Source organism: Eurosta solidaginis, chromosome 1, assembly GCF_040869045.1.
Source record: "Eurosta solidaginis isolate ZX-2024a chromosome 1, ASM4086904v1, whole genome shotgun sequence".
Taxonomy (NCBI): Eukaryota; Metazoa; Arthropoda; class Insecta; order Diptera; family Tephritidae; genus Eurosta; species Eurosta solidaginis.
The window spans coordinates 281,633,238-281,649,059 of NC_090319.1; the positions used below are offsets into that span (position 1 = coordinate 281,633,238).

The 15,822-nt window shown below is 41.0% G+C and overlaps 1 protein-coding gene across 2 annotated transcripts; it reads left to right on the forward strand.

Annotated features, from left to right (window-relative positions):
- The first annotated feature begins 2,236 nt into the window (after positions 1-2,236).
- On the forward strand, positions 2,237-8,679 carry eIF3d1 (eukaryotic translation initiation factor 3 subunit d1). Of its 2 annotated transcripts, none has more exons than XM_067760959.1 (5): positions 2,237-2,555; positions 6,706-6,853; positions 6,926-7,407; positions 7,470-7,762; positions 7,828-8,679. In XM_067760959.1, the coding sequence occupies exons 1-5, from the start codon at positions 2,357-2,359 to the stop codon at positions 8,386-8,388; spliced, it is 1,683 nt and encodes a 560-aa protein (XP_067617060.1). In that variant the 5' UTR covers positions 2,237-2,356; the 3' UTR covers positions 8,389-8,679. The 2 variants fall into 2 exon arrangements, with proteins under 2 accessions (XP_067617060.1, XP_067617061.1); XM_067760960.1 differs by having other exon boundaries at positions 6,926-6,966.
- The last annotated feature ends 7,143 nt before the right edge of the window (positions 8,680-15,822 follow it).

Sequence of the window (15,822 nt, forward strand, 5' to 3'; positions counted from 1 at the left end):
CCGCCATTTTCAACCGACGAAAACCATATAAAAAATAAGTTTGAAAAATAAAAAAGAGAGCATTTCAAAGCGCACTCAAAAAATTGATACGCGAAAAATTATAGTGTTTAGTGGTGATTCATTTTTAAATGTGTCTCCGCATGAGGAAAGCGCTCTTCTGTTGTTTTGTTATTTTCTGAATTTAAATTAAATATTCTGAACTCGAATTTTTATAAAACTATTTATTTTAAACAAATAAAAAACACGTATGCTTTTATCACGCACAAAATTAAAAACGTAATGAAATAAAGTAAATAAAAAGCAAAAAGCATTGTTTCATTTTTGGCGGAATATAACAATGGTCATTTATGATAGTATAACAGTCAAACCTGATATCTACAGTAAACTATCATTTATGACACTTTTTGATAGTTAGAGTGTCAACACTGATCCAGGAAAAGGAATGAGAGTGAGCAGTACGGCTATATACTTAATCAGTAGGCCATGTTGATGTATAAGAAGGAGACAAAAACTCACACGTACACAGTTGTTTACATCACATTTGCGCAAGTCCCCTTAAGTTCGTGATAGAAAGTTTGTATGAGGCGCTGATCGTTGGGATTGAAATTGCTGACAATCAGATGATAGTCAGTATTCTTGTAGGTATTTAACTGTAGTTTAAACTCGCACTGAAAAACCGGACCTAAAAGCGCCGACCCATAAGCAGATTTTCATATCGATGCGTTTTACTCAATCTTATGCATTATTTTTAGATTGCACGTATTTTTATGGAGAACGGTAGATTGAGCAACACTGGCGCCATCTGACATGGAAAAGTAGCCACTCCCAAATTTTGTTACAAGCAAAGTATAAGAAGAATAATTTGACATTTGCTTTGGCTAAGGGTCCCTACAAGAAACGCTGATAGTTTTACTAATACACTCACACTTGTAATTGACAATGCTGATCCTGCGATGACGTAAACATTGATACTCAAATTTATGTATGTTCCTTTGTTCGCTCATGCATGTCCGCATGTTCCCAACGAAAGCCTATAATCATGAAAAAGGACTCAAACTGGGAAAGCTTCGGACACCTGGTACAGAACAAAAGAACGTACAGCAGATACCATTATGCATGTGAGACATATACATAATTCTCAACGGAATTTTATGTATGCGAGAACAGTTTATCCGATTTCAACCGAAGAAAACCATATAAAAAATAAGTTTAAAAAATGAAAAAGAGAGCATTTCAAAGATCCATGCTAAAAGAAAAAATCGAAAATAATATTGAAAAACACCAAAAGCTGTCGGAATGTATGGGGCGCACTCAAAAATTTGATACCCGAAAAATAATAGTGGTTAGTGGTGATTCATTTTTAAATGTGTTTCCGCATGAATTTCTGAATTTAAATTGAACTTTCTGAACTCGAATTCTTATAAAACTTTTTATTTTCAACAAACAAAAAACACGTATGCTTTTATCACGTACAAAATTAAAAACGTAATGAAATAAAGTAAATAAAAAGCAAAAAGCATTGTTTCATTTTTGGCGGAATATAACAATGGTCAGTTATGATAGTATAACAGTCAAACCTGATATCTACAGTAAACTATCATTTATGACACTTTTTGATAGTTAGAGTGTCAGCACTGATCCAGGAAAAGGAATGAGAGTGAGCAGTACGGCTATATACTTAATCAGTAGGCCATGTTGGTGTACAAGAAGGAGACAAAAACTCGCACGTACACGGTTGTTTACATCACATTTGCGCAAGTCCCCTTAAGTTCGTGATAGAAAGTTTGTATGAGGCGCTGATCGTTAGGTTAACATTGCTGGCCAGTAATTGTAAAACTGTTTCAAGGCAAATCTATACCAGGTGGTGGCAAAGCGAATTCAATCAATTCGCCGTGTCAATCAATTCGCCGTGCAAATTAATGCCAAGTCAAAAGAAAATTTTCATAGATTTCGATCAACTGACATTTTGTTGTACAAGGCTTTGTATGGAAAATTATCAAGAAGAAGCAATCAGCTGATGGGATAACACCACCTGTAATGAATTCGCCTTGATTTGTTTCATTACTGAAAAACGTCAATAATAACAAAAACGTTCATACCTTGTAGGTATATTATCCCTCCTTGTCTTGGAAGCTTTGACCAGTGATACCAAGTTAAACTGCAGCAAATGTTTAATATGGCCACTACGAAAACTTTAAGAATTTCCCCAATTTTTCTTTAGTGTGGTAGCACTGTTTTCTTGAAATATATTTTTCCCCATTCCGTTTGTGATCAATTTCAACGTCGTAAGAGAAAAATTTGTGTAATTCAGTGAAAAGTGGATAATAACTGTGAAAATTGATTGAACGCGAATATAATGGGTGAAACTATAAATACAAGTCAACAATTTCCGCGTTTTGAAAAACCGACGGTGCAGTTCAATGAAAATGGTTGGGGGCCATGTGAGCTGCCGGAAACCTTTCGCGATATGCCGTATCAACCCTTTAGCAAAAGCGATCGTTTAGGCAAGATTTGTGACTGGACTAGCAGTTCTAATAACGACAAGAAATATCAAAGTAAGTTTTCGTGTAAAAATGTTTACAAATTGGAAAATTTGGTTCATTAGAGAAATTTAAGGTTATGTTATTGTGTCGTGGCAGACCACAAATGGATGCAGACGTATCCACCTTTTAGTGCCATAAATTTCCCTTCAAAAAAAAAAAATCTCAAAAATGGGAAATTGTTTCATATCACAGAATATGATAAAAACAAAAAACAGCTGTCTTTGGAAAAGGCGGGGTGCTTAGATTTATTTGTGTATGCATTTGAAGACAATAGACAATGCAATTACCCAGCACTCTGATTCAGAATTTTTACCACAGGCAACCGATGCCTACGGTCCCCACCTGTATTTTATTAATACTTCATAGATAAAGCCTATTTTGAAGATGTTAATTTTCCAGAAGATTGCGTGGTAATTGTTTACTCAGTCCATCCTAATTCTTTACTTTTTCTCACAACAAAACGGTGCACCACCTAATTTTTATCAAAAATTATCAAAGGTGGTATCAAAAACGCGTCTCGACCTCCGTTTTAAGAATCCGGAAGCGGAAATAAAAAATTGTATTAAAATATGGGGCCCGATCCATAGTTTTTTTGCATAGAACACCTTTCTGCTTTGGCGGTCTTCGGCCGCGCTTATAAAAAATTAACCTGGGTGGGTTCGACACCGGTTTGCGGATCAAAACTAAATGCGTGCCGAACACCTTTCTGCATTAGTGTGTGTGTCCAACAAATCTAACAAAAAACAACAACCACATACAAATTATAACCGATTTTTTGCTTATATCTTTTGACAGAAATAATTCCGGATTCTAAAAACGGATAAAAATTATGTGGTGTACCGTCTTGTAAAACGTTACCAAAATTTTTTGCGCAGAACAACTTTACCCTTGATGGGTCAACACCTGTTTTTGGAACAAAACTATGTGGGCCCAAAACACTTCTACGCAATTTGTTTTGTCTGAGTTCTAGAAAATGATCAAAAATACAACGAAGAATTTCATATTCGATTTAGTATCCACTTTCAGATTCTTGGTCATGGCGAAGAGGATAAATATAATATATCTTACAATATATTTATCCTCTTAGGTCATGGGTCCAAAGCGCATGTTTTGACACTAACTCCGATACTTTTGAAAGAGTATTGGCAACAAATTCGTTTACTCCTCGCACCTTCGAGTTTCTTTATTTTAGAAGCTTCTTACCGGGGCTGTATTCCAAGCCCTTTAACACGGAACCCATTTTAACCGCATCTCGGTGAGTTTTCAATAACCCCAGAATTTTATTTTTTATTAACTTTAATATGTCTGGAAGCTCTGGCCTTTGTCCATATCTATAGTGAAATACCTTTCACCCTAATTTTGTATCTTCAGGCTTTTGATGTATCTAAGTACCTCGTCAGGCTTTTTACTCCATATCACATAGGGATTAGGAGTCCCACCACCTAGATGGGATTGTCTGCCTAGCCAGAGCGACGCATTCGCAGAGAATGTACACCGGCGTTTCATCATCCAGCTCACAGAAACGACAAATTTGGGTATCGGATAGATTTAACCTACTTAGGTGATATCGTAGGCCGCAGTGTCCCATATAGTACTCAGTGAGAGCTCTTAGGTGGTCCCAGCTTAGATTAATGAGTTTGGCCGATACTTTCGTTGCCGGAAGTATAAACAGTTTGGCCTGCCTTTGCACTGGGCAGTCAATCCAGTGACGTCTGAATTGTTTAGTTTCCCAGTTACCTATAGTTTCCCTGGTGTGTGCTTTGGAAGTCCACAAAAGGGTTCTGGACCATGTTGTTGTTGTAGTGATAAGGGCACTACCCGAAGGCCTTGATGGTCCTTTGCCGGATGCACATACGTTACGTTCCGGTATCAAGCCCGACCATCTCGGGAAAGATTTGCTATGACCACATCCGACCTTCTTGGCCATACCGCCCTCACACCGCCTAGATCCATGAGGAGTTCGGGGTCGCCAGAGCCTCGGCAGTTAATAAAACAGGATTCGTCACGGATAGGTGAGGTTGGCAATCGGGTTTGGAGAAGCTATATATTGCGCTGGCAACTTGAAAGGGTTGTGCTACACCACCCTTGAATCTGGTATTTTAGTCGCCTCTTATGAGAGGCATAACTACCGCGGGTATATTCTGACCCACTTACCCGCTGGGCTCTGGAGCATAGAATGCTGCTGTAGCACCCTGCTTTGCTAGGTAATCTGCATGTTCATTTCTTTCATGTCTCTGATGTCCGGGAACCCATCCTAACAAAACCTGGTTTTTGCTCCCAGGGCATTAAGGATTTCAGTGCATTAATCCACTAGCTTAGATGTAACTGTGTAGGATTGCAAGGCACACAGGGCCGCCTGGCTATCCGACATAATGTAGATGCTCCTCGATGTTGAGCCTCTTCGCAGACATTTTCTACCACAGACTTCTATTGCATGAATTTCTGCCTGAAATATGGTGGGCTAGAATCCCATTGGTATAGATTTCTTGAAGTTCGGCCCAAAGATGTCAGCTGCCGTTGTTCGGTCATCGAATTTTGAACCATCCGTGAACCAGACCTCTGAGACAGGGTCGTTGTAAGGATTCCCTATTTCCCAGTGGGTCCAGTCCACAATGGACACTTCAAAGTTCCGTGAGATTCTGAGTTTAGGGGGCATTACGTCACGCAGTTGTAATGAGGGATTTCCTATGCATGTTCTTATTACTTTCATATGCCATAACATATTTCCTTGCTTCCACTCAGAAATATATGGAAGTCTTGGTGCGCCTTGTGTTGCCTTTTTCCCTATCATAATAGGGAAGGGAGGTATTCCCACTAAAGCACTAAGTGGATCAGTAGAGGCGGTGCTCATCGCACCCGTTATGCCAACGCAAACTAGTCGATGCAGTTTGCTTAGTTTTGCAGTTGTCGTTCTTTGACCTTCTGCCACCAAACTAGGGAAGCATAAGTGACTATTGGTCTTACAACTGTATTAAATATACAATATACCATTTTTGGACATATCCCCCATGTTTTGTCGTAGAGAAGAAAGCCGAAGAAAGCTCTTGTTACCTTTTTTAGGATAGCATCCAAATGAGCATTCCACATGAGGATTCTATCCAATGTGCCCCTAGATATTTAGCCTCCATTGATAATTGTATTTTTGTACCACCCAGGAATGGTTCTGGGATGGATACTTTCCTTCTCCGGGTGGAAGGCACTATAACAGCTTTGTTAGGATTGATAGGCAATCCATTGGTATCTCACCACCTCTATGATGCAAAGGGTTTGTTGAATGCGATCTGATATTTTATGCTCGTGCATCCCTATGATGCAAATAACTATGTCATCTTCATATCCTTGTGTGTCAAATCCCTTGGTTTTGAATTATAATAGGGCTTATGTCCTTGTCAAACAAAGCTTGTTAAAAACCCTTGACCTTGCTTATTTATGAATGATATACAAATTTGCCCCAATTATAGTTGTTGTTGTTGTTGTAGCAGTACTTCGCCCAATAGGTGCGACCGATCACAAATTGTCATCAATGTCCTCTAACGGGAATCCAAGGAAACTAGCTGTGTCAACAGGGGTGAACCAGGGTGTTAGAGGCGTTGGTTCCACAATACAGTTAAAGAGCTGGTTGGTGTCATATAGGGATATATTGCATGCAGGACATATGTGTTGTATGTCGGAGTTGATTCTGGATAGGTAAGTTTAACCTGTTACAGTACCCAGATCGAAGTTGAGCTAGAGTGACGCGCGTTTCCCTAGGGAGAGTGCGTTCCTCTTCTGCTAGTTTTGGGTATTGTCCTTTGAGTAGGAGATTCACCGGGCAATTCCTGGCATAGAGGTCCGACGCCTGTTTGTGGATTTCACTGAGGACCTGCTTGTGTTTTTAAGATTCATACGACTGTGTTCTCAGGTGCCGTATTTCCTCATAATGCTTACGGAGATGACTCCATAAGCCCCTGAGCGGTGTAGGCTCATCAATCAATTATGGTTAGAAAAGGGTTATGTTGTTGTTGTTGTTGTTGTTGCAAAAAAATTTGGACAAAGATAAAAAAAATTTCAAGAAAGTAGATTTATTTGTTAGAAAAGGTAATCGCTCTTCAACTTTGTTATATTTTTCACAAATTCAAAGATTAAGAAGCAAGTTTAAGAATTAAAATTTCTAAAATTTCAGACAAGTATGCTTCATCATTCGGCACTGGCAGCCAATATGCTTACTATCATGAAGAGGACGAAACCACTTTCCATTTAGTAGATACTGCACGTGTGCAGAAACCCCCTCATCAGCGCGGACGTTTCCGTTCGAACATGCGTAATAATAGGTAAAGCGCAACAATTCTAACTTATTTACAGATAAATTCATTGCATTCATTTTGTTTATTTTCATGCATTAGGTCTGCTCGGGGACGTAATCAACGTGGTGGTTTGAATTCTGGTATGACTACTTTGGGTGGCAAAAATGTTAAAGCACGTGACCCCCGCCGTGGTATGGGCAAGAAGTTTGGTTCGCGTGGCGTACCACCCAAGATACGCGAGTCATCGGTAGCTGTACGCTCTGATTGGACATCAATTGAAGAAATGGATTTCCCGCGTCTAGCAAAACTATCACTGCCTAATATTAAAGAAGGCGAGGATATCATAACATGCGGTACTCTTGAATACTACGACAAAACTTACGATCGTATTAACGTGAAAAATGAGAAGCCATTGCAGAAAATTGATCGCATCGTGCATACAGTTACAACAACCGATGACCCTGTTATTCGCCGTTTATCGAAAACTGTAGGCAATGTATTTGCTACTGACGCCATTTTGGCAACCATTATGTGTTCGACCCGTTCGAATTACTCTTGGGATATTGTTATAGAGAAGTTTGGTAGGGTTTTTGAATTGGTGTAAATATTTAAATTCTTAATGGTCTTTCTTCTTTATTTACAGGTGACAAGGTATTCATGGACAAACGCGACAATACTGAATTCGATTTGTTAACGGTTAATGAAACTTCTGTGGAACCACCTACTGATGACGATAGTTCACCTAATTCACCACGTAATTTGGCAATCGAAGCGACATTCATTAATCATAACTTCAGTCAGCAAGTATTGAAAACTGGTGATAAAGAGCCTAAATACAAATTTGAGGAGCCTAATCCTTTTATAACCGAAGATGAAGATGTTGAAGTGGCTAGCGTTGGTTATCGTTACAAAAAATGGAATCTGGGTAGTGATATTGTAAGTATATCTATGTAAAAACTCATTAATTTTAAAATAAAATGTTTATTTTTCAATACTTACAGGTTTTAGTTGCACGTTGTGAACATGATGGTGTGCTGCAGTCACCTAATGGTGAACCACAATTCCTAACAATTAAGGCACTCAATGAATGGGATTCGAAATTAGCGAATGGCGTTGAATGGCGACAAAAACTAGATACACAACGTGGTGCTGTATTGGCGAATGAGTTACGTAATAATGCCTGCAAACTAGCTAAATGGACAGTACAGGCTGCGCTGGCCGGTTCTGATCAATTAAAATTGGGTTATGTTTCACGTAGCAATCCCCGTGATCCCTCACGACATGTCATACTTGGGACACAACAATTCAAACCACATGAATTTGCAACTCAAATTAATTTAAGTATGGATAATGCTTGGGGTGTATTACGTTGCATTATCGACATTGTAATGAAGCAGAAAGATGGCAAATATCTGATAATGAAAGATCCCAATAAGCCAATGATACGTTTATACGATATTCCCGACAATACGTTCGATAGTGAAGACTCTGATGACGGTGAGGGTGATGATGGCGAAGCTTTTCAACCAGTTTACACATATGGCAACAATAAAAGAATTTAAATTAGAGAAACCACAGCAGGAAAATAAAATAAAGAACAAGTACATGTAATTGTGAATGTTAATATTCGCATTTACTTATGAAAGTATAATTATTTATTACAGCTGAATACAATTCGTACAAATATTAGTATATACGCTAATACGAACAGCGCCGATTTGAAATATCTATCACAACAAAAACAGCTATAATAAATATATTCTACAGAAAATTATAGGTAATAAATGCCTATCTTTGAAATTATTAGACATTTCAAATAAAAGTAACACAACGCAGATGGGCGTTAAAGAACACACATTGTTAGTTCTCTTAATTTTAAAAAAGTTTTTACTGAACAAAGATTATACTTATATAAAGCTCATAAATTGGTAGTCATTTACACTTATAAACAAATAAAATAGCATGGATACTATGCTGCTAAATATGTATATCAAGATGGTTACTAACCAGTGCTGGAGGGCACCCGAATATTTGCTTGGCAATTGCGAATAATCACTCTTGCCAATAAATGTTACTTTGGACTAGGTAGGCAATTGAAAAGTAAAGTCCTCTCTCGGCAAACGAAAATCATACTCTACAAGTCAAATATCGTTCCCGTCCTGCTATATGGTACAAAAGCAAGGACCATGACAACATCAGACGAAACGGCTCTGTGAGTGTTCGAGAGAAAAGTTCTTCGAAAGATTATGGACCTCTACGCGTTGGCGATGGCGAGTACCGAAGAAGATTTAACGATGAGCTGTACGAGCTATACGCAGACATCAATATAGTCCAGCGAATTAAAACACAGTGGCTGCGCTGGCTAGGCCATATTATGCTAATGAAAGATGACACACCGGCCAAGAAAGTGTTTCTATCGGAACCCGCCTATGGAAGTAGAGGTAGAGGGCGGCCCCCCACTCCGTTGGAAAGTCCAGGTGGAAAACTATTTAAACTCTCTTGGTGTGACCAATTGGCGCCGGTTGGCAGAGAGGAGCGACTGGCGTGCCTTGTTGAATGACCATAACCGTTTAAACGGCTAAGCGCCAATTAAGTAAGTAAGTAATTGCAATTTTGTAGTTTAAATATTTCTCTTGAAATTGCTTGATTGCCCCACGTTAGTTCATCAAATTCAACGAAATAATTAAAAGTAAATGAAAACAAGTAAGGAAAGTTAAATTCAGGGTGTAACCGAACATTACATACTCAACTGAGAGCTTTGGAGACGAAATAAGGGAAAATCACCATTTAGCAAAATGAACCTAGGGTAACCCTGGAATGTGCTTGTATGACATGGGTATCAAATGGAAAGTATTAAAGAGTATTTTAAAAGGGAGTGGCCCATAGTTCTATAGGTGGACGCCATTTCAGGATATCGCCATAAAGGTGGACCAGGGGTGACTCTGTTGTTGTTGTTGTTGTAGCAATGCTCGCCCCACCTAATAGCCGCAACCGATCACAAATTGTCATCAATATCCTCTAACGGGAGTCCAAGGAAACTTGCCGTTTCAACAGGGGTGGACCATAAGGAAAGGGGTGTTAGAGGCGTTGGTTCCACATTACAATTAAAGAGATGGTTGGTGTCATGTGGGGACACATTGCAAGCAGGGCATACATTTTGTATGTCGGGGTTGATTCTGGATAGGTAAGAGTTTAACCTGTTACAGTATCCAGAACGAAGTTGAGCAAGAGTGACACGCGTTTCCCTGGGGAGTATGCGTTCCTCCTCTGCGAGTTCTGGATATTTTTCTTCAAGTACTGGATTCACCGGGCAATTCCCGACATAAAGGTCCGACGCCTGTCTATGGAGTTCACCAAGGACCTGCTTGTGTTTTTCCGCTTCATACGGCTGGGTTCTCAGGTGCCGTATTTCGACAAAATGTTTACGGAGATGACTCCTTAGGCCCCTAGGCGGTGCTGGTTCGTCAATGAGATGTCTGTTGGGATGCCCAGGTTTCTGGGTATTCAACAGAAACTGTTTGGTCAGCATCTCATTTCTCTCCCTGATGGGGAGTGTTCTCGCCTCATTATGCAGATGGTGTTCTGGGGACATAAGAAGACAGCCCGTGGCGATTCTGAGAGCAGTATTTTGGCAGGCCTGTAGTTTCTTCCAGTGGGTGGTTTTTAGGCTTGGCGACCATATGGGTGACGCGTAGCACGTAATCGGCTGGCTAATTGCTTTGTATGTGGTCAAGAGCGTTTCTTTATCTTTTCCCCAGGTACTGCCAGCAAGGGATTTGAGGATTTTATTACGGCTCTGAATTCTTGGAACAATTGCGGTTGCGTGCGCACCAAAATGTAGATCCTGATCAAACGTCACACCCAAGATTTTGGGGTGTAGGACAGTCGGTAGCGTAGTGCCATCGACGTGGATGTTCAATATGGTCGACATTTGGGGCGTCCATGTTGTAAATAAGGTCGCGGAAGATTTAGTCGGTGACAATGACAGGTTTCGCGAGGCGAAAAAACTGGAGAGATCAGGGAGGTAGCCGTTTATTTTTCTGCATAGCTCATCGATCTTTGGGCCTGGGCCTGTGGCCATTATTGTGCAGTCATCGGCGTAGGAAACGATTGTGACTCCTTCCGGTGGTGAAGGTAGCTTAGATATGTAGAAATTAAACAAAAGCGGGGATAGGACACCACCCTGTGGCACCCCTTGTTTAATTCTCCTTTGTTTTGATGTTTCGTTTCTGAATTGCACCGATGCCTGCCGACCACCCAGATAATTTGCGGTCCACCCTTCCAGGTCTTCCAGTAACGAGCCATGGTTGACCGTATCAAAAGCTTTTGATAGGTCTAACGCTACGAGTACTGTTCTATGGTGGGGATATTGATTCAAACCGAAATTTATCTGGGTGCTAATGACATTTAGCGCGGAGGTAGTGCTATGGAGTTTTCTGAAGCCATGCTGATGAGGGGCTAGCTGCAAATGTGCTTGGAAATGAGGGAGCAAAATGGCTTCAAGCGTCTTTGCCACTGGCGATAGGAGAGATATCGGACGATATGACTCACCTACGTTAGCTGGTTTCCCAGGCTTTAGTAGCGGGACCACCTTGGCCATTTTCCATTTCTCGGGTATGACAAAGGTGGAAAGAGACAGGTTGAAGACATGCGCTAAATATTTGAAACCCTCTTTCCCTAGGTTTTTAAGCATCGGCATGGCTATGCCGTCTGGGCCCACTGCTTTGGATGGTTTAGCGCGACCAATGGCGTCCTCAACCTCTCTAGCGGTGATGGTAATTGGTGACGCGCTGAGTTTGTGTTTATGTGCACGTCTATTGGCTCTCCGTCTATCTTTGTCGACCGTAGGATGCATTATATATTGTCGGCAGAAAGCGCTCGCGCATTTTTTCGCATCCGACAGCACCTTATCGCCAAAGGCGATGGAAACTTTGTCTTTGTGCTTAGTCGGATTCGATAGGGACTTTACGGTGGACCAAAGTTTACCTACACCGGTAGAGAGGTTACAACCTCTTAGGTGCTCTTCCCATTTCGCCCGCTTGTGTTCGTCCACAAGCAATCTGATGCGTTGGTTTATATCCCTTATTTGGGGGTCGCCTGGATCAAGCTGTCTTATAAGGTCGCGTTCCCTCGCTAAGCTCGCGGCCTCCGCCGGGAAGTGGGGCCGGATTTCGGGAATTCTCCCGGCGGGAATGAAATGTGCCGAGGCGGATTCAATGACCTTACGGAAGGCACGCTGCCCTTGGCGGGCATCAGTCGGGACAGGGAGGGCAGCAAAGCTGCTGTCTGTTGCAGATTTATATTCTTCCCACTTTCCTTTTTTGAAGTTTATGAAAGTGCGTTTTTCGGTGACGATGAAGTCGGCGGTACGCTCGAACGAAATAAGTATGGGCAGGTGGTCAGATGCCAATGTTACCATCGGCTGCCAGTTGACGCAGTTTACGAGTTCTGCGCTCACGATTGAGATATCTGGCGAGCTATGACAGCTTCCTACCATACGTGTGGGGGCGTCTCCGTTAATTGTGCAGAACGTCGTTTCGTCTATTTGATCCGCCAACATCTCACCCCTACTGTCCGCCCGCAAGTTTGAATGCCATAGGTCGTGATGGGCATTGAAATCGCCTAAGATAATGCGATTGTTGCCAGTGAGTAAGGCCTCGATATTAGGGCGGTATCCACTGGGGCAACAGGTGACAGGAGGGATGTAGATGTTGATGATTTCTAGATTTGCATCGCCTGACCGGACAGATAGGCCTTGACGTTCTAAGACATTGTCACTGCGGTCGATGCCAGGATCAAATATATGATATTGCACAGAGTGGTGTATAATAAACGCGAGGCCGCCTCCATTTCCGCTCTCGCGGTCTTTCCTGTGGACATTATAACCAGAGCAGGTCTGCAATGCAGATCTTGCTGTGAGTTTAGTCTCTTGAATCGCAGCAATGCGGATGTTGTGCCGCTTCATGAAATCGACTATCTCCGTAATCTTCCCAGTTAGTCCATTACAGTTGAACTGCAGAATTCTGAAGTGCATGAGGGGTGACGCCGCCACTCTAGGGGTAAGTGAGGGGTGACTACGCCTAGGTTGTGGAAGGCCAGGACGCAATTGCTGTTGTGGCCTTGGGACTGGGCGCCCTTGGGCAAGCATTGGGGTACCCGGATGATTTGGGTTTGCGACCTGGCAACATGGCGCGATGAAACCCGTCGAGGGGTTGCCGTCGCGGAGACCAAAACATCTAGGAAAGTGGCACCACCCAAGGCAGGAGCTGCATTGAGCGGATGTCGCAAACCTATATATTCTGTGCTGGCAGACGGTGCAAACGGAGGCAGGGACTAAGAGTCTGTTTCCCTGACCTGCACGATTGCTGCCAGAAAAGATGGGAGGAGAAGAAGACGGGGGCAGGGACTGATGCTCAGCATTGCTACCTGGGGGCCTACTCTGTATTGCGATGCGAAAGGCAGTGCGATGCGAAAATAAATTGCGATGCGAAAGGTAATTGGAACTCTGTAGCGCTATCGCATCGCTAACAATGTCGCTTTTTTATTTTTCGCTAATTTTTTGCTTGAGTATGCATCACTGACCAAACTCAAAGAAAGAGAACAAAAGAAACAAGGCGATTACAATTTCGGCAAACGATTAATTTTTGTTGAACAAATTAAAAAAAGGATTCTGTAGCATTATGGAACGATTTAAATGAAGAAAGGATTGATTTAAATGAAGAAATCCTCCCAGTTCAGAAATTGAACTGGAAGAAGTGAACGTGATAAATACAGAAAACGTGGAAAATCATAGAATGGGAAATATTGCTAGTTGTATCAGAGAACAAATAAAAAATGACATGATTTCAAATAGAAATGCTTTATAAAAAAGTGGTTTCGATTTAATTGTTATTTATTTATGTATTTTAAGTCCACTAGGATTACAAATTGTTGCTTTTGTGTTTGTTTTGTTTTTTGAGTTGTCCTATATATTTTTAAATGAATATAAAGATATAAATTTATAAAATCATCAATTAATACTTACATATTTGAACAATGCGAATGCCTATTACTTGTAGCAAGAAAAATGCGAAAATGAATGCTGTTTGACACTCGCTTTCGCTATACAGAGTGCTAGCAATGCGAAAAGGGAGAAAAATTGCGAATGGGCAAAATGTGAATGCGAAAGTCAAAATATACATGCGAATGTCAAGATACAGAGTACCGATTTTGCGATTTCGCGTATTTTTTCTTTCGCATCGCAATACAGAGTAGGCCCCCAGCTCTACTACGAAGGTAGTAGTTATGAGTGGTATCAGCTGTTTGAGTTGTTGGCGCCGTGGGGCGCGAGCAGCAGCGGGTACTTGTTGTGGCTTGCTGAGCAGCGAGGCTGCTGGAAGGTAGTGGGGACACGCTTAGGCGTAGACTACGGGACGCCCTTGGGCGTGAGCAGCAAGGAGCCACAAAAGATTTATAAAAGTTACGTGGACGTCGGGTTTTGGGATCAAGCCCAGAACAACCTGTCCGATGCAACCATCCCTTGCACGAGACACACTGAACAGAGTATGACCGTCCTAAAAAGATTCTTTTCTGGCAAATGCAGCAAAACCATTTCTCAGGACCGGGGTGAGGAGACGGACCCGGATTGGGTTCGATACCTTCCCGGAGTAAGAGAATATGTAGCAGTCCTGCTGCAAGGAGCTGCTGGGAGGATGACAATTTGTGGGAGGGACGAAACAAATTAAATGGGGTCACACTGAAATGACAGTCCTTGGTCGGGAAAAATCCCGAGTCGCTCCGGTACATAGAACCGACTGCCTTGGGAAGCGAGGGGTGACTCTAGAATGTGTTTGTACGATATGGGTATCAAATGAAAGGTCTTAATGAGTATTTTAAAAGGGAGTGGGCCTTAGTTCTATAGGTGGACGCCTTTTCGAGATATCGCCATAAAGGTGGACCAGGGGTGACTCTAGAATGTGTTTGTACGATATGGGTATCAAATGAAAGGTGTTTATGAGTATTTTAAAAGGGAGTGGGCCTTAGTTCTATAGGCGGACGCCTTTTCGAGATATCGCCATAACAGTGGACCAGGGGTGACTAGAATGTGTTTGCACGATATGGGAATCAAACTAAAGATATTAATAAAGGATTTTAAAGGGAGTGGCCCTTAGTTGTATATGTTTAGGCGTCAATAAATCAATCAAATCAATATGTTTCATCCCTTTTTTCGTATTTGGTAAAGAATTATGAAGTTTTTTTAATTTTTCGAAATTTTCGATATCGAAAAAGTGGGCGTGGTCATAGTCGGATTTCGCCAATTTTCAACACCAAGATAAAGTGAGTTCAGATAAGTATGTGAACTAAGTTTAGTAAAGATATATAGATGTTTGCTCAAGTTATCGTGTTAACGGCCGAGCGGAAGGTCAGACGGCCGACTGTGTATAAAAACTGGGCGTGGCTTCAACCGATTTCGCCCATTTTCACAGAAAACTGTTATCGTCATAGAAATTTTGCCCTTACCAAATTTCATAAGGATTGGTAAATTTTTGTTCGACTTATGGCATTAAAAGTATTCTAGACAAATTAAATGAAAAAGGGCGGAGCCACGCCCATTTTGAAATTTTATTTTATTTTTGTATTTTGTTGCACTATATCATTACTGGAGTCGAATGTTGACATAATTTACTTATATACTGTAAAGATATTGAATATTTTTTTAAATAATTTTTTTTTTTTAAAAGTGGGCGTGTTCTTCAACCGATTGCGCTAATCTATATATTAATACGCTAACAAAATTTCCATACAATCAATTGACAGGCTGTTTCGCATACTTAGCATACGTATATTCATATAAAAGTAAATATAATTTGTAGCGTACCAAAAAATCTTAAATAGAATTAATTTTTGACCGGCCCATTTTTTGTGGCAAATTTCACTTAAACGTAAATACATAAGTCTTTATTTAACAGATTCTTTGTTTTTTATTTTAGTTGTTTTCAAAAAAACATGAAATCACA